At 45.3% G+C, this 20,983-nt stretch overlaps 2 protein-coding genes across 2 annotated transcripts; one reads left to right on the plus strand and one right to left on the minus strand.

The window, feature by feature from the left end:
- Positions 1–6,068: 6,068 nt before the first annotated feature.
- Positions 6,069–9,084, minus strand: ZCCHC18 (zinc finger CCHC-type containing 18). The gene is given in 9 exon segments (XM_036925013.2): positions 6,069–6,942; positions 6,945–6,998; positions 7,001–7,537; positions 7,539–7,637; positions 7,639–7,689; positions 7,691–7,908; positions 7,911–7,986; positions 8,070–8,131; positions 8,907–9,084. Coding segments are annotated over 9 exon segments (1,395 nt in total). The 3' UTR covers positions 6,069–6,822.
- A 599-nt stretch (positions 9,085–9,683) lies between these two features.
- Positions 9,684–18,394, plus strand: SLC25A53 (solute carrier family 25 member 53). The gene is made up of 2 exons (XM_036924993.2): positions 9,684–9,762; positions 15,930–18,394. Exon 2 carries the CDS (start codon positions 15,961–15,963, stop codon positions 16,879–16,881), a length of 921 nt encoding a protein of 306 aa, XP_036780888.1. The 5' UTR covers positions 9,684–9,762; positions 15,930–15,960; the 3' UTR covers positions 16,882–18,394.
- Positions 18,395–20,983: the final 2,589 nt, after the last annotated feature.

Consider the following 20,983-nt stretch of genomic DNA (forward strand, 5'->3'; position numbering starts at 1 on the left):
GCACCAGCCATTTAAAGCCAGGCTGTATTGCAGAAGATAAATCTCCTCTGTTTCAGGGAGTCTAGTATAAGAACTTCCCAATTTTTGAAGATAATGAACCCAATAAGTAGAATATATTTCCACCAAAATAATTTAGAAAACTAGTTCCATATTGTAGTCCATGGGACTTTTGACTATTTTCCTTCTTTGCATTAAAATAAATTTAGCTGCATAACCTTATTATATTGTATACTTCTCTCAGGGGCCAAGCCTTTCCATAGAGAGTTTGTATTGAGGCTAGGCTTGTGTGCAGAAGATAAAACACTTCTTTTTCAGGATCTGGGGATCAAAATTGCTTCCAGTTTCTCAGAATGCATGCCAGAGGCATATCTGGCTTTAAGCTTGAAGAGGATGCTCCCATCTGAAAGAGAGAGGGAGAGAAAGACGGGTGTCCAGCACCTGATCAGCCTCTTTCTCTTTGAGGGCATCCCCTCGCCTTGGAACTTAGGTGATAGTGGTCAATGACCCCTTCTGCCAGGCCTACTGGATTTAACCACCCCTTACCAGCATGGCCTGCACCTGGCCTTGATTCCCCTCTTGCCTTCCCACTAAGCAAGAGTCACCTTGGAGCTCTGGATTTAGTGGGACCTTACCAGTGTGCTACTACTTTATGCCTTTTGGGAGTTTCCCTAGTTTTCTCTGCATGAAGTTTCCTTGAGTGTCCCCTGCCTGTCCGATAAGTGCAGGGACTGTGTGACTTCTTGCTGATAGAGCCCTGATCTAAGTCACAAGTCTATTTTGCTTTTCTGGGGCTGCAGAAAAGAAAAGCATACCCCCAGGACGACTCCCTCTAAGGAAAGGAGAGGAACCGAATAGAGCCATTTACATATTGGTCTCAGGTTTCAGCTTGATTACTTTACAGACTTCATTTACATTACACAGGAGAAAGTGGCACAGGCCTAAGAGGACTGCTTTGAATGGTGAGCAAGGGAGCTTTTTGCTAAGGCCAGAAATAAAATTCAGGGGCTGCCACGGACATTTACAGGGGAGGGGGGTCTACACTCTCAAACACCAGTTTCTGCCACTGCCTGGAAATTATCCCGCTAGTCACCCACTGTAAGAAATCTGATCTATGAGACAAGAGGCCAGGTGTCATCTGCGACTCTTGCATAGGCAGCAGCCTAGCTGGAGGTTCACTCAGCGCTGTCGGATCAATCGGCTAGAGCCGAGATCCAAGGACCACTGTCTACTAGTCTGGTCTACCCTCGGAGTCCGCAGATTAGGATAGGAAAGTAGGAAATCGGCTCAGCCACTCCTCAACATTCCCGTCCATCTGGAGGAGGGAGATCAAGGAGCGGCAGACCCTGGGAAACCTTTCACCCGAGAAAGACTGGTAGCGGGCGCTAATCATCTTTTAACTGGCTAATGGGTGCCCAGACACATTTTTATGAGATAAAAAGTACAGCATTTAGTTAGGAGTAAGAGCGAAGTGTAGGTCTCCTACCGTGGGGCGGTGAGCATCAGGTTCCGTGAGATTGATGAAGTTAGGAGAGAGTTAGGGACACCCCCCCCCTCCCTCAGAGGCCAGGGCGGCCTGAAGAAGCAGGCTGGAAGTCAGAGACAGAGAGACATTCCTCACGGATACCCAGTTGGGCTGTCGGGGTGTGATTCCAGACACGCGGGCCTTTGAGAAGCTGCTGAAGTGTAGCCTCAGCCTAGACTCTCGCAGTTGCCCACGGCTTTCCTCAGTCCCTCACATCCTAGGAGATGCCTCTGAAAGGGAATCCTGGCCTCCACTCAGGTGACATTCCCGGCTCCCAAGGGAGACGGGGGATCCACTGAGGGAGATGCAGGGGAACCTGTCGCTCGAGACTTTGAGATCGGCAGCCGGGCTAGTCCCATTTAAGTGGCTGACGAGCGCCCGATGTTGTGTGCCATAGACGGCTTCCTTCTGTAAGGACAGTGAAAGAAAAGGCAGGCTTGGATGCTGATACTCACCTCCGAAGTTATCCCAGACAAGCCCCCAAAGATGATGCTGGGGTTCTTGTTCACAAAGCTGAAGAATGAGCTTCACAAACAGTCAAGGTAGGAGAGCAAGGTACAGGCTTTTATTTAGAGATAAAGTGAAAGGACAGAGCTCCAGGCTCACGCCAGGAGGGGACAAGAGAGTCCGTGGTGGTGTGTTGTCTAGGGGTTTTATAGGCAGTTGAGGATTTTTCGAGAACGTGAAAAAGAGTTTGGGGATGTGGACTTGTTAAGTGGTCCCTGAATATTAAAAATTAACTTAGCATAAGGAATTTCCTCTCTCGATTTCTCTCTGGGACACCGGTGCCTTTGTCTGGAAGCACATCAAAAAGGCTGCCTGCCCAGCCCCCAAGGTGGGCTGAGGTATTGTCTACTTGCTAAAGAATCTTGCCTCTTGAACTTCCTGGGTGTTAAAATGCAATCTTACCTTTAAGATGGAATTCTTCCTGCCTTTTACCATGCCCTCTACAGCTGGGTCTACATGCTAAGTTAGTTGCTCAGTTTACAAAATCACTTTGTCAGATCTGAAGGAGGAAAGACAGCACATAGGCCTGGACCTTTTAGTATGCTGAAGTGAATCTTACACATGGTTACAAATGATTAGCATAATGAAACATGTGCTACTCTTCTTTATCTGGGGAACATTAACTGATGTCACTGAAGAATGATTCTAGAGCTTAATGTTTAACATAGAGTTTTAGTAGGGGGGTTTCCTTGCATGTAGTTACATTGCTCTGACTGCAAATATCCCACCCTGCCCCCTCCGGAGGCCCTCACCCTACTCTGACTACATCCACAGTCCCTGTCTCATCCTCATGATGAACTTTTCCTGCCTATACTGCAAAATGCCAAGATATAAACACTATAGTAAGAACAGGATGGACTCCATCTTAAGGCTAAAATTCCATTTTAAAAACCAGGGAGTTAGGAGGTAAGATTCCTAACATAATTCTTTGGTAATCAGCCAACAACCTATCCTAAGGCAGGGCAACCATTCCTAACTGTATGTTCCCAGTGCTTGAGGGTAATCATAGGTATTGGAGAAGAACAGGAACAAGAAATTCTTTGTGTTAAGTTTATCTTACAGAATATCTAGAGGACAGACTATGCATGATGACACAATGTCTCTCACAGGAGAGAGACATCATAAGACCACAAGTCAAGCCTATGTACTGCTCCTGTCCCATCCCCCGCCCTTTGCCCCATTTCTGAAAGCCTTAAAACGCAGAATCCTAAGGCCCTAAGTGCAGCTCCTCTCTGAGGTTGCCCGCACTCTCCCTTCTTCCAGTGTGTATTTTTTTGCCTTAAATAAAGACTTCTCACTGCTCATAATTATGTTTTGTCTCTGCACTCTTCCAGTGGTAAGTGTCTGTGTTACTTTGCTATTTCATTCAATTTTTTAGACTTAAGCAGAAGTCTTCACTTTCCCTGTCCTACCTCAGACAAGAAGGGAAGGACTACTGATATCTCTGATTTGGGCTCTGTTGCCTGGGTGACCCAGAAAGGACAGTAGCTGTATGGTCATGCTCTTTAGTAGTCTGCCCCAAAACCTCTTTTTTTGCCTTTCATAAATTCTCAGAACATAATTTCACTCCATCCAGTGCTCTTGGCTCCCCCAAATCCTAGGGGTGGTAGGGGCTTCCCATGCTGCACTGATTCAAGCAGATACTGGACACCAGGTGACTCTGGCTTCAGGAATTGGCAAGGAATCTACCCTATGCTGAGGAGTTTAATGGGCTTCACTTTCCTCCCTCTGTTCTTCCTTGCTCTCTGCTGCCTTCAAAGCAGCTGTCATTCACTACTCCTCTCACTTTAATGGATTCCTTCCTTACCTACACTCCTGCAACCTTCTCCAGAATTCTTTCTCATTCAGAGTCAAGAACCCTCTCCCCATCCAGGTTGAGGTTTCATCTAGTGCACAGCTGCCCAACAACATAGGTATGGTAAAAGATCAGTAAGGGGGAAACTATGAGAGAGGGTTGTCATGGAAGCCAGGGGCAAATAGTATCTGGGAGGGAGATAATGCCGAATGCATTCAAAGTCTAGTTTCTCCTAACAAAAGAGTCATTTCATCTCTTCGTGACTATTGAGAATTAAAGGGAACAAAAACATAATCTTAAATGAAGGCTATCAGACACAAATTCTCTACAAGACTTCTTTCAGCTAGCTCCCTTAGTCTGATCTGAATGCCCAGGTCCCCCAGGTCATGCAAATAGGAAAAAGATATATTTCCTGAATAAAGGAAAAGCTAATGTCACACAAAGTGAAAAGAAGCATCAGGTTTGTGTCATTTTGGGGAAATAAAAATTTAGACAATTTCTAGTTTATACACCAGAGAAAGGGATGGGAGAGGGAAGAAAGGGTGATGAATTACAGGTTTTCAAAGCAGTGGTCTCTACCTTGGTCCCAGAAAGAAATGACAGCATGAATTATTTATCTGAGTAACAATCATTCAGCAAGCACTTATAGAGTAAGTCTGAGAAAAGGTGAGCAGAAAGAGGAACGATATTCTCATCTAGCATGGATGAGTGGGCAGATCCCCTCCAAGTGTAGATTTAGAGATGGGGAGGGAGGAATAAAGGATTATAAATCTACAAGAGTCAGGGAATGTTGAGGGCTGCTGCAGGTTTGGGGGCCTGAGTGGAGCTACTTCATGCCTACTATGGAGGAAGGGTCCCTTTTGGCTCTGGAGAGATGGAGGTGGCTACCAAGGGCCCAGAAGTGCCCCGGAGGGATGCTAGGAGTGGGTCTCTGGAGCCTTGGCTCTTGGCCAGTTCTTAGCTCAAGGATCCAAGCATAGGCCCTCCCAGTCTCCCTCTGGCCATGAGGTTAAGGAGGTGAGGCTTAAGGCAAACAGGGGTGCTGGGTGTGAGAGAGGGGTGCCAGCAGAGAGCACAGGTGGCCCAGTCTCCAGCTCCCACCCATAGAGAGGGTGGCTGGGCTTGGGGGCACTCTAAGGTCAGGCTGTGAGGCCATGGGTGGAGGAAGAGCAAGAAGCCAGGGAGGAGCTGGTGGGGGATTCTGGAAGCAGAAACACTTCATGGCAGCCCAGGGAAGGCTGCAGTGGGCTTCTGGCAGTGCCTGGTTTCTAGCCCTCCCTTGGGGCCTCAGCCTGGAGGACTCCTTTGTCCCTTCTGAGCAGGCCATCAGCTCTTAGTATGAATTAGAGCCCCAACACCCTCCCCTTGGGACAACACAGTCCAGGGTTGTGTGTGAAACCTTCGGATCTGAAATTCCTCCCAAGCTTCCAGTCAGTCTAGATGTGAGTCCCCTGCCTGGTCATTGCCCTTGGCTCCCCTCCCCACACAGTTGTGTGCTTCCTCTCCCTCACACTGTCTCCCTTGTCCTCTCAGCCCTGTTTCTTTCCTGACCTTGTCCTCTCAGCCCTATTTCTTTCTTGACAGACTCCATCAGGTCTGCATTCATTTAACTCCTTGCCTTAAATGAAATCATCCCCCCACCAACCTTGTCCAGCTCACAAGGATAAGAACTGATATACCCACAAGGAACACAGAACCCCTAGGGACTGAAGTCACATCTCATTTTTCAATCACTCTCCAAACTGAAATCATGAGACAGGGCAGGAGCATATGTCCAGGAAGGTCCATCTGTGATCTCTCTCCTCAGTTCTAACGGGTATGTGGGCTTTCTGGCTAATTCCCATGCCCTGGAATCCAGATTCCTTTTCATCCTTCACTGGCTATTCTCATTTCTTGGGTCAGGGCGAGGTTAGCTTGGAGTCCTCGAGCTGTTTGTGTCCTCTAGCATGTAGCTAAGGTGAGGCTTGGGGAGTGCTGAGCCTCCCCTAAGTACCAGTCTCTCAGGAGTAAGGTGCTTTCTCTGTAACTGGGCAAGAGGCAGAAGGTAGTCCCAGCCCAAAAGACAGTCTTTTTGTTGCCATCAGGTGCCCAGAAGTGGCAGTTACAGCAACTTAAGAAATCTTCCCAAGGAAGGGAGAGCTGCCCCTTCCCAAAGTGTACAGGAATGGAGCCCCCTGAAATACCCATTGTCCATTTTTGCTCCCACCCCCACCCATTGGCAGACTTCTCAGGATGCATTAGAGAAGAAACCATTGGGACATTATTAATGGGTGCAGATTTGACCCTGTGACCTAGGAGACAGGTCAGTTGTGATAGGGGGCTCTCTGGGAGATATTCAGTCCACTTCAGTTTCCCTTTGCCTCATCTGTAAATGAGGCTGGTAAAAACTCCACAGTATCACCCCCTTCCCACATTATAGCTTCTATATTTACTTTTCTTATTTATTTTTCCTCTATATTCCTAAAGGCGATATCACCCATAGAAACATTAAACTTGATTCTTATACATATTCATTGACAGAAGTCCACAACATATCGTTTGGTGAAAAACTACACAGTATAGAACAGCACTTATATTTGATCACCTTATTTACACATATGTCTATCTGGGTGTGCAGTTATAGAGAACTATCTAAAAGGATATTCATCAAAGGTCTGAGAATGGTTATATAATGGTAGTTTCATGTAATATAAGGATGGAGAGTTTCATGTAGTATGTACATTAGTCGTATGTTCCTTCATTTTTTGAATGTTTAACAGTTATACTCCTTTCATAAAAGAATAAATCATCAAAGAAATAGACACAGAGAACAGATCCTTATGCAGACAGGAGGGAGCAGGGACAGAGGTCAGAACATCCCTCCCTCCACATTGCTGGTACCTTCCCAAAAGAAAGCCACTTTGAGGATGAATTCATGCTAATAGATGTCTGCTTCCTCCTTCTCATCACCAGTCTTCTGAATATACTTGAGGGTCCACGGAGGGCTGGGTCTAGCCTGTTACTGTGGCTGAGAGGGGTCATTGTGTTCACCAGAGAAGTCTCTTGATTTCTCCTCTTTATGTGTCACTTCCTTCAGGGTGATGACCAGATTCTCAAACACCTGGGCCTGCTTGCTCTCCTGTCACAGGTTTCCTTTGAGTGGCCCTCCTCACCACAATATGAACAGCAGATTGTGTGTATTTTTACTTCCTGGCTCTGTGAAAATCCTGTGAACCATCATTCTTATACCCAGAACCGCTACTGATGGAAGAAGACTGTACCCCAGAACTGCTGGGGGCATCAGTGACCAGTATTTGATCCTGAGGTCTTGCCCTGCCTCTAAAGTGAGGAGCATCTGTGGATGTAAGTGGAAGGTCCTGAGACACCACCAAAATCACATCCTCATCTGAGTCCTCAAGGGTATCATCTTTCTTTATGGCATTGTAGTCAGCGTAACTGATCACTACTGGCTTGGGACTCCGAAACACCACAGGGCTTGCTGCCCTTTCCATGATTAGCTCAGATCTTTTGGGTCACTTCCATTTCATAAGAGTGTCATCCCAATCCTCTTCCTCCCTTATCATCTTGATTAACTCCAGGAAATTGGGAAGATGCTCCTGATCATTTGCATACACACTGAGAAGATGCTTCAGCCTGATGCGCAGATCCCTGTTCAGCTCAGCCCCTAAAAGGAGCTGGTGCAGGTGAGTTTGCTTTCCATCTTTCTCAGCTATGCTATCTGATTCCTGCCTGAATAGTATTCTGGAGCTGTACCTCTAAATGGATCACATAAAGGGGGGCTTTTTCCCCTTGTGCCTGCAAAGTGTTAAAAAAATTTACTATGGGCAGTGATACTGCTTTTAGACTCCCCAAACACCAATTTCATTGGCATGCAAGAATTCTGCCACACTTAAGTTGGAGTTGGCCGCCTGGAGCAAACGCATGACCTCCCAGGCAGAACTCCTAAGGGTTGTCATCAAGTGCTTGCTTGAGCTTTTCCTTCTCAGACATATCCAATCTGGCAGGAACCCACTGACTTGGATTAGCCAGTTTTCAAAGGTTTCTTCCCCTTGGGCTCGCACCACCCTCCCTGAAAAGAACTTCCTTTTCTTTCTTCTATATTGACCCTTAAAGAAACAAGACTCCTCCTCAGGGATCTCAACAGGGAATGGGCCCAAGGCAGCTAGAGTGCCTTCGCCACCAGCCCATGTCGATGACCTCCATCTGAATATGACAAGATGCTCAGGCTTTTTAGAAAAGCCTAACCTGCAGGAGAAATCCCCAAAGCAACGCTCCTGGGCTCAGCCTTCCTTGTATGTCAATGGGGACTGTAAAGAAAAGGAAAGAAAGCGGAAAAAAACGTCAATAAAGTAGTAGACGGCTTCCCTGAAGTGGCCTTCTTTACCTTGCTGAACCTCTTGCAGTACATTTTACATTTACCCACTGCCCTAAAAATACCCTGCAGGAAACTAGCAATTACAACCTTCTGGAGTTGGCAGGTGTCCCCGAGCTAGCAGGGTGCTTTTCAGAGCCGCATCCATCCCCTCCCACCAGTCCTCCAGGATGGAGAACAGCTGTTGCTTTGAGTTGTCAATGAAATAGTGTGTGGAGCCATTACTGGGCTCTCAAAACAGTGTAACGGTCTAAATCTCACAGATTATGTGGTGATAATGCGATCCCCATTAAACTCACGGTCTCAGGTGTTAGCCGCATCCCCTTCTGAAAGTTTCCCCCGTTGTTCCTCAGATTCTTACTGGAGCTCAGAAATTAGTGCGTGCCTTTATTTCCCTTCCAGCCTCTGCAACAGGGGCCCCTCCTTGAGAAAGCTCGCCTCCGGGGTTGGTCGACCTCGGTCTCCTGGGGTTAACAGGTCCCAGTCCTCAGCGCATCAGGACTGAGCGGTTGCGGACGGCAGAGCCACAAAGGGAAAAAGTCAGAAGCAGCCTCTTTCCGCAACCCGCTTCCTCCCTCCCCAACCTCCACGCCCCACCCCCCGGGGGGGCTCCGCTGTTGCCAGAAGGAAAATTCCCTCACACAGCTCCTGAATACTTGCCAAAGCAATCCCCACCCCATTACATCTGCCCCGGGAAATGGCCGGCCTACCAGCCCTGCCATCAGCTGCACTGCATTCAAGTTCGGACTTGGCTTTGATCAGGCCTGCCAGGGAGAAAGGGAACAGGAGATGGAAACTCACACCCACCGACTGCACCCCAGGAAGAGATGAGGAGATGCCAAAGGGTTCAGGGCAGACAATTTGAGATTCTCTCCCCGCCTCGCCCATACCAACCTTCTGGAAATGCTCCCCTCCCAATCCAGGCAAATCCTACCCATTCGGCCGCATCCAGTAGAAGCCCACCTCCTCCCTCCGCGCAGCCGGGCCACGGTAGTGCTCCTTCCTCTGCTTCCCTGTTCTCGATTCCCCAAGCGGGGAGCTGCCCAGTACCGGTGGGGCTTCCCCTCCTCTCCCGCTCGAGGCATCGCCCCCTTTCTTTACCTGTGCTGGGCTTGTGGGCAGCGGTAACTCCGGCTTGGAGAGCTGAGGATGCCACCTTCCGGTCTCCGCGGCCCTGCAGGGGAAAGGATGACGCTTCCTTAGCCGCTAAGCGACCCGGGGCTGCCTGATAGAGCTGCTAGGCACTGCCGCTCAGCCTGGGGTAGCCGAGTTGCGGCAGCACGGTTCCCACGGCAGCAGCAGCCGCCCCCGCCCACCTGCTTGGCCCTTCCAGCAGCCGCCGCTTCTTTTAGCCTCTACCCAGTGAGACAAAAGCGCGTGATGAGCAGGGCGGAGCGGCCAATCAGCGGGCCGCGGGGACGACCTCGCCGCGCAGCCTCCGGCCCAAGGCCATTGCTAGCCAAAGTGGGGAACCGGCCGGCGGGGGCTGCGGCACACGGGCGCGGGAGCCGGCGTGGTGTCAAGTGCAGCTCGGAAGCACCGACAGAGCCGATTTGCATTTTACCCGTGAGTTTGCTGCTTCCTCCTCGCTTCCCTTCTTCCTCTCCCCTTCCATCTCGACCCGCCTCCTTCTGCGCTTTGAGCCCGGATGCCCCAGACACGAGGTGGGACTGAAATCAAGTGAACAATGAGTTCCTCACCTTTGTATAGGGGCGAGGGTTGTGGGGAAACATGTACTGAGCGCTTTCTGCGTGCAGATGCATTAGCACGACATATTTATTCTTCTCAGCAGCCTTGTGGAGGTGGCAGTATGCCCATTTAACAGCGGAGACTTAAGCACCCAGGCAGTGCAGTTAGAAGTGCAAAGCTAAGAGCTTACACCCAAGTCGACCCGTCTAATTTCAAAGGCTGCTCCGTGTGAACACTCCTTTCTACTCTCAGGTTGAGGGTTAGTGGAAAAAAGCCAAAGTGAAGATGGAAAGGCCCGTTTGGAATTATACAGAATTAGTGAACAAAGACTATTATCTCCATTTTACAGATGAGGAAACAGACACAGAGTTTATGCGTCTTGCTCCTCATCATACTGCTGTCAACATGTAATTTTGCACCTCAGTCTGTTGCTCTCCAAGTGCCAACTGTTTGCCTTGCTGAGCAGCCTATAGAGCATTTTCACATGGGTGGTCTCAAACCCTCTCAACAGCAGTCCTGGTGTGGTGGTATTGTCAAAGGGCAGGGATGGGGAAGAGTTGGGCAACTTTTATGGTACCCATCATGCAGAAGAGGAAACTGGGACACTTTTCTCTTTTTTATACTCTTTTTAAAAAAACTTTAACAAACTGTTTATTTTAAAAATTAAAACATTATTTCTACAACTTACAGCCCCAAAGTAGACAAAGGCTCAGAGAGGTGAAATGACTTGCTTGAAATTACAGGGTAAAGCCAAAATTTGGACCATGTCTCTCTGACACCACAATGCGTGTTAATTAACCAAAGTATGGGCGCAAGGCTTGCTGCCTCAGAATCATTTTGGAGAGCTTGTTAGATACGCAGATTTCTGAACCCCACATCTGAGGTATTAGGATTTACTAGGACTAGGGGTGGGGAGTATGGTTTATAGCCAGTGCTGTAGTTAATTCTGAGGTATAGAGAGGTTTGTGAACCACTTCTGAAAACAGCACATCACACTGAGGGTAATAAGCAATTCGGCTTGCTGCCAATGTATCTGTCCACAGCATAACTGTCTGTAACTACAGAGCAGACCTGAGAACCTAGTGTCCTTCCTGAAATTGTTTGCAAAGAATTTGGACTTTGTATATTTTCTAAGTCCATAGGTTTGTAAATTTTCAAATGAGTCTGTGGCCCAGAAATGGTTAGGAATCACTCCTCTACAATTGTTCTTCATAGTCATCCTCTTTCAACTTGTACATGAGGAAGAAGCATGAGAAATGAGACAGTTCTACCTAGCCCTTGAACCACAGCTTTCTGCCGCTGATAGAGCTCTTTCATTTCCTGGCTTGAGGACACGTTGCTAGGCTGCCCTTCTGTGAGCTCTTGACGGGACCTATTCTTTGCCGGATTTGGCATCACTGGCCCCCGAGAAGGAGCAACTCCATGGAAACGGCATGCAGGGCTGTCCAGAGTGAATGGGCCATGAAACTAGTGGCTGGGAAATCTGCTCAATTTTCCATGACTTCTAGTTCTTGGAGAGCAAGTCTTAACTTCCCTTGTGTAGAATGTGGCTTGGAGGCCCCCCCATGGGGCTTGTTCTTGACTCTTGATGCTTGGAAGCAAATGCAATCTGATACCCATTCAACGGCTATTGGTTTTGTCTTCAGCCTGCCCACGTACTTCACCTGTTCCCTTCTACCTTCTTGTTTACAACCATAACACCCGAAGTTCCTTAGAGTAAACAATTCAAATTTGGAGATGAGGCACCTTCCATCTGATTGCTGTGGCCATTCTCTTGTGGATAGAACAGTTGTGGGGAATGGAGGGCACAGGGAGGTAGAAAGAAGGCTCACCTCACACAGTCAGGCATGATGCTGACAGTAGCTCTGGGGTTTCCTTCAGACTTGCTTCTGCTCCCCAGTACCATGACATCTGACCTTGGGTCACAGTAGGTTCTTGTTCTGTGTTTAAATTGGATTCATTGCCAAATTAGGTGATCTGCAGTTGGACCTGGTGAGAGTGGGATCAAATAGGACAAAGAATAGATCTTAGAGCTCTGACAAAAAACTGAAAGGAAATGGATTGTGTAAAGGTGCCTGGATTGGACCATTAGAACAAAGTGAGGGTCTTTCATGCAAGACTGGGAGGAGGCCTCATGTGGGAGTGTGTTCCAATTCACATCCCTAATGTGACCACATTTTCCAGTTTCAACAAACCAGCCTTAAAAGCCTGAAGGTTAGGAGGGTAAGGCTTTTAGTTGAAACACTAATCACTGCCCTTGGCTGCCTGCCTCCTTTGTGCCAGGAACTTTACTTTTGTTGTCTCACATAAACTCCTTGACACCCCTGTTGAGACAGGCAATGTTATCTATACCATTTTGCACACAGGGAAACTGAGTTTCAGGAAGGTTAGATAACTTGTATAAGGCCACTCAACTTGTAAGTGGAGGCACTGGGACTCCAGCCCAGGGCTGTCAAACCCCAAAGCCCATGGCCATCTCTTCTCTGCCGTCTTCCAAAGAAGCAATACAAAATACACTCTGCTGATGATCCAGCACAGTAGGCCGATTGCAGCCTCTAGAATAACATAGTTGTTATCTTACCTCTGTTCCTGGGATCTCATTATTTAAAAAGTGAAAGTACTAATATAACCTATAAAGCAATTTATATCTGGGTAGTCTGCTAAACCTTTTATATACTTCATCTCATGCAACCTTCATGACAATCATTTTACTGATAAGGATATTGGGGCTCAGGGACAGGAAGAGACTCAGCCAAGGTCACAAAGCTAGGAAGCGGCATGGCGAAATTCAAACCTGAGCTGTCTGAATGCAGAACCTGTGTTTTTCTGCTGTAACACACTGCACTGGGGAAAACAAATATGGCGCTCATTCTAGATTGGCTCCTGTTTGTCTGCCACAGCTCTATCTCCTTCCTTCGGTCTGTGTCCAGTGCCTTGCGCCACTCATGCTTTTAGGCCTCTGTGCCTTAGGCCTCTTCCTCAGCGTGGAATGCCCGCCCTCACACCACCTAACAAAAACCTGCTCATTGGTTAAGGATCAAGTCAGATGCCCTTCTCAGAGAAATTTTTTTGGTTGCTTCCTCTCCCAGGTGGAATAAATTGCTCTTGTCTCTCTGCTCTGACCCTTATTAGTGCACCCTTTTTTAAAAAACTGGTATACAGTCTTAGACTAATTTCAAGTATAGAGCACAGTCATTCAACAGTTACCCATGTTATTAAATCCTTACCCACTCTAGTGCAGTCACTAAGTCAACACAGGAAGATGTTATAGGATCATTGGCTATACTCTCCATGCTATACTTCCATCCCTGTGACCACCCTACATTATGATTGAGAACTTTTTCATGCACCCTTTATTTTGCCTTCCAGTGTAGTTTATCTCATGGTTGACCTGTGACCCCACTAGATTCTCAGGTCCTTGACAGCAGGTCCCAATCTTCTTCACTTCTAGATCCACAGTGATCTACCCACAACAAGTTAGTAGATGATCATATTTGTTTGTGACCTGACCAAAGACCAGCTGAGGGATGCCCTGAGTGAACGGACAGATGTGAGGCTGGAGTGTGGGGTGGTCACAGAGGCTGTCCATCTGGACTTGACTGGCCAGGGAACTCGGTACCAAGTCTCCCTGATGCCACAACACATATTAATTAACCAAAGTACGGGTACAAGTCTAGGATGGAGCTCACTTTACTAGGCTGTAAACATAGGAGGCACATCATAGGGTAAAGGGGATAAGTGCTCCAGGCCAATTCCAGGCCCATTCTGTGGTCTCTACTTGGCATTTATGTTCAGAGGCCAGGCTGTCCAGGATTGTTTATATAACATCTTGACATTCACAGAGGAAAGGTCTTCCCTGCCTCCCATATGAACACAGGACTTGCTTCACTCTACCTACCGCTTCATCTGGGTCTGGCTGGCCTGAGGGTGTCCTGCAGGGGCATGTGCTCTGTGGATACAGATGGTGAACTCAGGAAGTATCTTTCTTTTTTTTAAGATATTTTTTATTGAGGCCAGCATGCCACAGATACTCAACTACTTTATCTCATTTTATTTTATTAATGTTTGCAAAAACCTTTGAGGTAGGTCTATTGTCCCTTTTCAAAGAAATGGGGACTGAGTAAAGTGTGTTGCCTAAGGTAGTACAAATAAGTGAGTGATGGAGGCAGAATTCAGCCTCAGGTCTGTCTTCCTCCAAAGCCTGGCCTCTCAACAGAAAAATACATGGGAGAAAAGACTTCCTCCTCCCCCATAAAATAGGAAGAATTAGATTTATAAAATTATGAATTAGATATTGAAGGTAAGGCATTTCTAAATGATTGTTCACCTTTAATTCCTGAAAATGACTGGCAAAAATGGCAGAAGGAATGAAGGAGGGAGCAGCACAATTCCTCAAATATTGGTCCGAATTCCCCCATGTCAACCTATGTGATGTGTACAGTATGAAGATGCCTAGAGGGCATTGTGTCCTGTCTGCTCATTTCATAACTGAGCTGGACAAGGCTCCAAGTTGCCGATGGATTTCTAACATACAGGAAGCTGATAACAACTGGCACTTAGAATGCCTGTCTGCCAAATCCTAGCCCAAATTTCTTTCTGCTAAATTGGACTGCCTTTTGCAGTTAGTCAACACATGTTTATAGGTTATTCAGGAAAATAGAGGGAGGAAGCAGAACATTATCCCACTCTGGGATAGGAGAGGGGACAAACATTCCCCTTGCTACCGGTCCTTATTTAGGAGTAGGAAAACGTAGGGAAAAAGGTCCTTGGTAGGGTCTCTGGGGAATGTTGGGGGCCCCTGTGGGATTGGGGGCCTGATTGGAGCCCCTTTTTTCTTCACAATAAAGTCCCTCAGTTTCTCAGATCTGCACTGAGCACTCATTTCTTCCTGATTCCAATTTCTTTCACGAGCCTTGGCTCCCCAGTTGCCTTTGGTACTACCCCATGTGCTCCCAGACCTTCCTGGGGAGGGAGCACTAGTTTGGAGTTCTTGTACTACCTCTCCCCTCTGTGCAGTGGTTTGGAACCTGGGGTGGGTTCGCCTCTCAGAGGACATACAGCACAATGTCTGGAGATAATTTTGGTTGTCATCCCTGGGTAGGTCATAACTGGTGCTCCTGGCACCCAGGGAGTAGAAGCAGCAGTGCCACTTTTCAGAAAGAGAATAGCGCCTTATTATTCTAGCAGGTTATGAAATGAAAAATTTCACCTGGTGAAAATTGAATGCAATTGGAGCCCTCCTTCCTCATTTTTACTTTCTGATGCTTTACTCAGGATGCTGCTGAATGGCCTGTGATGCAAAGGATAAATAACTACAACAAAGAATTATCTGGCCCCAAATGTCAATAGTGTTGGGATTCAAACCACTGCTCTGCTCTATAGCTACAGGTCTACAAGATAAGGCTTGAAAATTGCCAGGTTGGGATCCTTTTGGCACTGAACTTCCAGGAAGAGCTACTCATTCTGTTCCTCAAGTGGGGGCTGGTGTCACAAAACAGCTACAGTATTGTCAGGAATCTACAAAAAGAGAGGTGAGGGGGAGTTCCTGCACCCCAGATTTCCTACCAGCCTCTAATTACTGGACTACAACTTCTGAATGCCTTTCTGCCTCTCTACGAGATAGTGCCACTTTTCAGAAAGAGAATAGCACTTTATTATTCTAGTAGTTTATCAAATGAAAAATTTCACGTGGTGAAAATTGAATGCAATAGGTTTTGGAGCCCTCCTTCTTCATTTTTACTTTCTTCAATATTCAGCCTTCTTTGAATATTAGAATGTTTGCTGTGTCGGCAAAACACTGTAGAGGTGACTGTACAGAAAAATGAACTGCCTTTGCTTTACTTTAAGGCTGATGAATTCTTTCTTAAAAGTGTGCCAATTTCTCAGAAACTGGCCCAAAGACTTGCTTGTTTCCTTAGAGCTGAGTTTCTAACTAAGAACTGAGTTTCTACCCGACTTAGGCTCTGTTTCTAACTAAGCAAAGAAAATGTTCACCAAAAGAGTTAACCAGCCAGTCTAACCTCTTTTTTTTCCACTCCTGTCAGTTTCTTCCATCTGCACCCAGTTGTCTGCAGCATGGGGGAACAGAGCCACTCTCCCAGGAAGGAGCTTCAGCACAAGACGCGAGCAGAGGCTCCAGGAAAGAAAAGCTGGCACTCACAGGCATATACCCTTGGGGCTGTTTCCAACTTTATGTCTACTTTTCTGACCTTTCCTATCTATAAGGTTGTGTTCCGGCAACAGATCCATGCTGTGGCGGTGTCAGAGGCTGTGCGACAGCTTTGGCACGAAGGCCCTCAATACTTCTACCGGGGAATCTACCCACCTCTTCTGTCCAAGACATTGCAAGGGACCCTGCTGTTTGGGACTTATGATAGTCTGCTGTGCTGTCTCTCCCCTGTTGGGCCACACTCCTTGGGACACCGCTGGACCGCAGGGCTCATGTCTGGTGTGGTGGAGGCTTTGGCCCTCAGTCCCTTTGAAAGGGTGCAAAATGTGCTCCAGGATGGTCGTAAGCAAGCTCGCTTCCCCAGCACCTTCAGCATTCTCAAGGAATTCAACTCTTATGGGCTTTGGGGGCGGCTGTCACTGGGCTACTATCGTGGTTTCTGGCCTGTCCTTCTTAGGAACAGCCTGGGGAGTGCTCTGTATTTCTCCTTCAAGGACCCCATCCAGGATGGCTTGGCAGAGCAAGGCCTGCCCCACTGGGTTCCTGCCTTGGTGTCGGGAAGTGTCAATGGAACAATCACCTGCCTGGTTCTGTATCCTCTGATTGTGTTAGTGGCCAATATGCAGTCCCATATTGGCTGGCAGAGCATGCCAAGCCTGTGGGCCTCTGCTCAGGATGTGTGGGACACTCGGGGCCGAAAGGTGTTCCTGATCTACCGTGGAGGTTCCCTGGTCATCCTGAGGTCCAGTGTGACATGGGGCCTCACTACTGCTATCCATGACTTCCTGCAGAGGAGGTCACGTTCTAGGAAAGAGCCAAAAGACTGACTAGCTTCAGAAAGTGTGGCTATGGCAACTTGGTTTTTCTAAGCTCCTGGGTTGGTCTAAATAGTTTACTTCTTTGGCTTGGTTACCTAATACAACCATTCTTTAGCACCTTTGAATGTCAGTGCATGGGAGAATTTCCCATCTACCAGCCTGCTGGGCATAGACAGAGCCCAACAGCGTTCCTTGATCAGAAAGAGAAAATCACCCCAGTGTAGCCACACTTTCATTCAACAGCCTCTGACCCAGGATGCTTTTCAATAACTTGTAACCAAATGGAATGTGATTCCTTTGAGGAATTCATTGACAATAAGAGGAAACTTTATTCAGATATTGTGAGTTCCAGGACCCTTCCAGGTGTCTTCTGGGTCAGACTGAGTGGAAGACCAGGAACTCAGGATAGGATTGCATACAACTTCTCGGAAAGCTACATTGTCATTTGTTCACAACCCCTACCACCACTGCTCTCACTTCTCAAGGCTGTGGGTCCTAGTTTCAGGATGGCATATGTGGCTGGAAATCCTTAGTTGCGTTTGCCTCAGCTGATCAGGTGGCACAAGAACTCGTAGGGTTGGAGGTGGGAGTGGGAAGAAGTGTGGTAGCTGGATGGATGGAAGGAATAGACTCTGAGGGAAGAGATTTAGTCACATGTGGAGAATTTACTATAGATTTCTTGGTGTCACCTGCTGGGCCATTTTTGATAGTAAGACAGGAATACTGCCTAGAAATCACTTGAGTTTTCCTAAGAAATATGGAAGTGAAATGACCATATCTCTTCATAAGTAATTATATATTTTATTGCTGTGGATAAATAAAATAACCGTGACATAAATGAAAAATCAGAAATCTTAGCCTATTATTCACAGTCATTCAAAATATGGTTGCCGTCCAACTAGCAGCATTTTATCATACCACTGCCATTATATAGATCCTATACAGCCAGCCATACTGGACTACTGTTCTTTCCCCAAACATGCCATGGGCTTTGCTGTGGCCATGCTTTGGCCCTCACAATTCTCTCCACATGCCAGTCTGCCAAAGTCCTAGTTCCTTAAGGCCTAGCTCAGATGTCACCTTCCCTTTTCAGTGTCTTTGATGTCCCACAACTGAATGTGATGTTAGGCTCTTGTGATGCCCTCTCCAATAACACTTAATACATGGTACTGCCTCCATTATGTCACTGATGTCATATGGCCCTGTGTTCTTCTTGATGTTTTTTAATACCTCCTACTATACTGTAAAACTCCTTGACAGCAGGGATTTTTGTATGCATTTTTAATCTCCTATTGTGCCTAGGTGCTCAATAATGTTGGCTGAATTACTGAATTGATTCTCAAGCTGTGATATGGTCTTTATCCTCAGGGTGCTGTCCCTTGTACATGAAGATAATGTGATTGACTCATCGCCAGTAAGACACATGCCTTTGGGGTGTGATTTTGTTTTCTTTTATTAGTGTACTTAGTTTTGTGCTAATGGTAATGCTGCTGCTGCTGATAATAATAATAATAAAATGACTTTCAACTGGAACATTTGATGAGTTCGTGTTATTGATGGCACGTTTGCTATTGGCAACACTATGGGAACTGAAATTTCACAATCAGAAACACATTGCATAATGCTGGAATTTGTTTCAACTCTGGAGTTTTGAGAGTTTCCAAGGTGACATGTTGCAGTTTTCCTCTTAGAGATGATACCTTGATAATGACCTCCACTTGCACCTCATTACTGAACTGAATTTGTCATTTTAAATGATCTGATTATATATTCTAGCAATGAGAATTCCTCACTTAATATCACAGAAATTAATGACACAGCTGCAGGTGATCATTAGAACAGAGAGCATTTGCCAGCAAAGTCAATCGAAAATGGCTGGTCCAGAATAGCTTCAGATGAGTCCGCACATCTGATCCCTGTGCAGACTGCACTGAGTGGGACAATACTCTGCTTGTGGATTCAAGGACTGGGGACAGAGTTTGCACAAAGAAAAGAAAAACAGAACATCAGCTAGTTATATTTCAAGGCTAGCTCTCAGAAGAAAATTTATTTACAAGAAATCATAACATAGCTTGTGGCTTTGGCTTTACAGCTGAAAAGGAGAGGATAAATTACCATACTTCCCCACTTTTTAATTCAAGAGATGCATTTATTTCTAAGTATTCTGTTGATTTCCACTTATATCACTGTTTCAGACCATGTCCCTTTCTTCATTTTAACTTCTTACTTAGAAATAATTTCAAACTTAGAAAAGTTGCCAGTGTAAGCAAAGTATAAAGAACACCCACATATCCTTTACCTCAGTTCACCTACTGTTAACATTTTACACCATTTGTTTTATTTGAGCACTCACTCTCTAGCTACATACACAATATTTTTTCCTGAGCTATCCAAGAGTTGTAACTTTAATATTTCTAGATTCGGTATTTGTAGATTCAAATTATTTTTTAAAAACTTTGATCTTTATGACAATAGCAGAGTTATTATATAGACAGTTCCTGACTTACGATGGTTTGACTTACAATTTTTTGACTTCATGATGGTGCAAAAACAATATGCATTCAGTAGAAATTCTACTTCGGGTTTTGAATTGGAATCTTTTCCTGGTCTAGAGATATGCAGTACGTACTCTCCTCTGATGCTGGACAGTGGCAGTAGCAGTGATTTGCAGCTTCCAGTCAGCCACGTGACAGTCAGCCACGTGATCATGAGCGTCAACAAACAATAGGACTTAAAACCATCCTGTCCCCATACAACCATTTTCTTCTTCACTTTCAGTACAGTAGTCAATAAATTACATGAGGTAGTCAACACTTCATTTCAAAATAAGTTTTGTGCTAGATGATTTTGCCCAACTGTAGGCTAATATAAGTGTTCTGATGATGTTTTAGGTAAACGAGGCTAAGCTATGATGTGAGGTAGCTCAGTTAAGTACTAAGTGCATTTTCGACTTACAGTGTTTTCAGCTTGTGATGGCTTTATTGGGACATAACCCCATCACATATCAAGGAAGATCTATAGAATATAGAAAATGAAAACTCATGGCATCTTTTAAAGCAACATTGATGGTAACTTTAAATTTACTACATTTGCCTTTATAAAAATTTTAAATTTACATTATGTATATTCATACTTAAGCCTATATAATTACAATATAAACATGTATATACAACTAAATCATGTTATAATTTAAATAACTGATTTTTTACAAATTGGTTCATATAAAAACGTATGCAAAATTATAAAATTACATAGACCTAGCAACTTTTTCCATTTAAATCTTCTAAGTAAATTTAAGAGTATAATAGTTTTCCAGTAATTTTAAATATCAGTATTTAGTTTTGTGATTCTAATATGTTTATATTTTCTGACATTTAAAAAATGACTTTGGGAATGGGGATCAATAAAAGAATAGGTAATAAATATTTATGTCTGTTTAAAAGTTATAAAATGAAGAATTAATACTTAAGCTACCTGATATAAAAATTGAAAGAAAAAGAATAAAAATACTGGCATAAGCCCTGCTTATTTTTTTCTAAATATGAACTACATCAGCTTCTCTAAAACTCAAGATGAAATAATAAATAACATGTATTACTATTATCATAATTATATGATTTATTAAGACTTAATTATGCTTTTAAAATTTCTTTTTAAACATTAAATATCATAATTTAACTGTTTGGGAATAACTGCATATAGTGTACAATATTAGAATTAATAAAATAATGTTATATGCAAGAGAAAAAGCATTAGAAATGAGGAAAAAGGGAAAATTTTTCATAAAAGAATTAAGATAAAAAAAGACTATATTTCCCTATTCTGGTTACTCTCCAACCTCTTTCTTTTCTACCATCTTCCTTTTCCTCAAATCTTCAACACCACCTACCCCCATCCTTGATCCCACTTGGTGACCTTGCTTTCCATTTTATTAAGAAAAGAGAAACGTTCAGAAAAGAACTGCCAGTTAAAAGAACATTTATAAAGTTGTCAATCACGCAGGTAATGACCACCCTGGACAAGAAACAACACCTCAATAACCCCCACTCACTTAGTCCCTCTGTCCCCCAGCCCCCACCTGATGACATTCTTCCATTCACCTTAGACGTAA

Source organism: Manis pentadactyla, chromosome X, assembly GCF_030020395.1.
Source record: "Manis pentadactyla isolate mManPen7 chromosome X, mManPen7.hap1, whole genome shotgun sequence".
NCBI classification, from domain to species: domain Eukaryota; kingdom Metazoa; phylum Chordata; class Mammalia; order Pholidota; family Manidae; genus Manis; species Manis pentadactyla.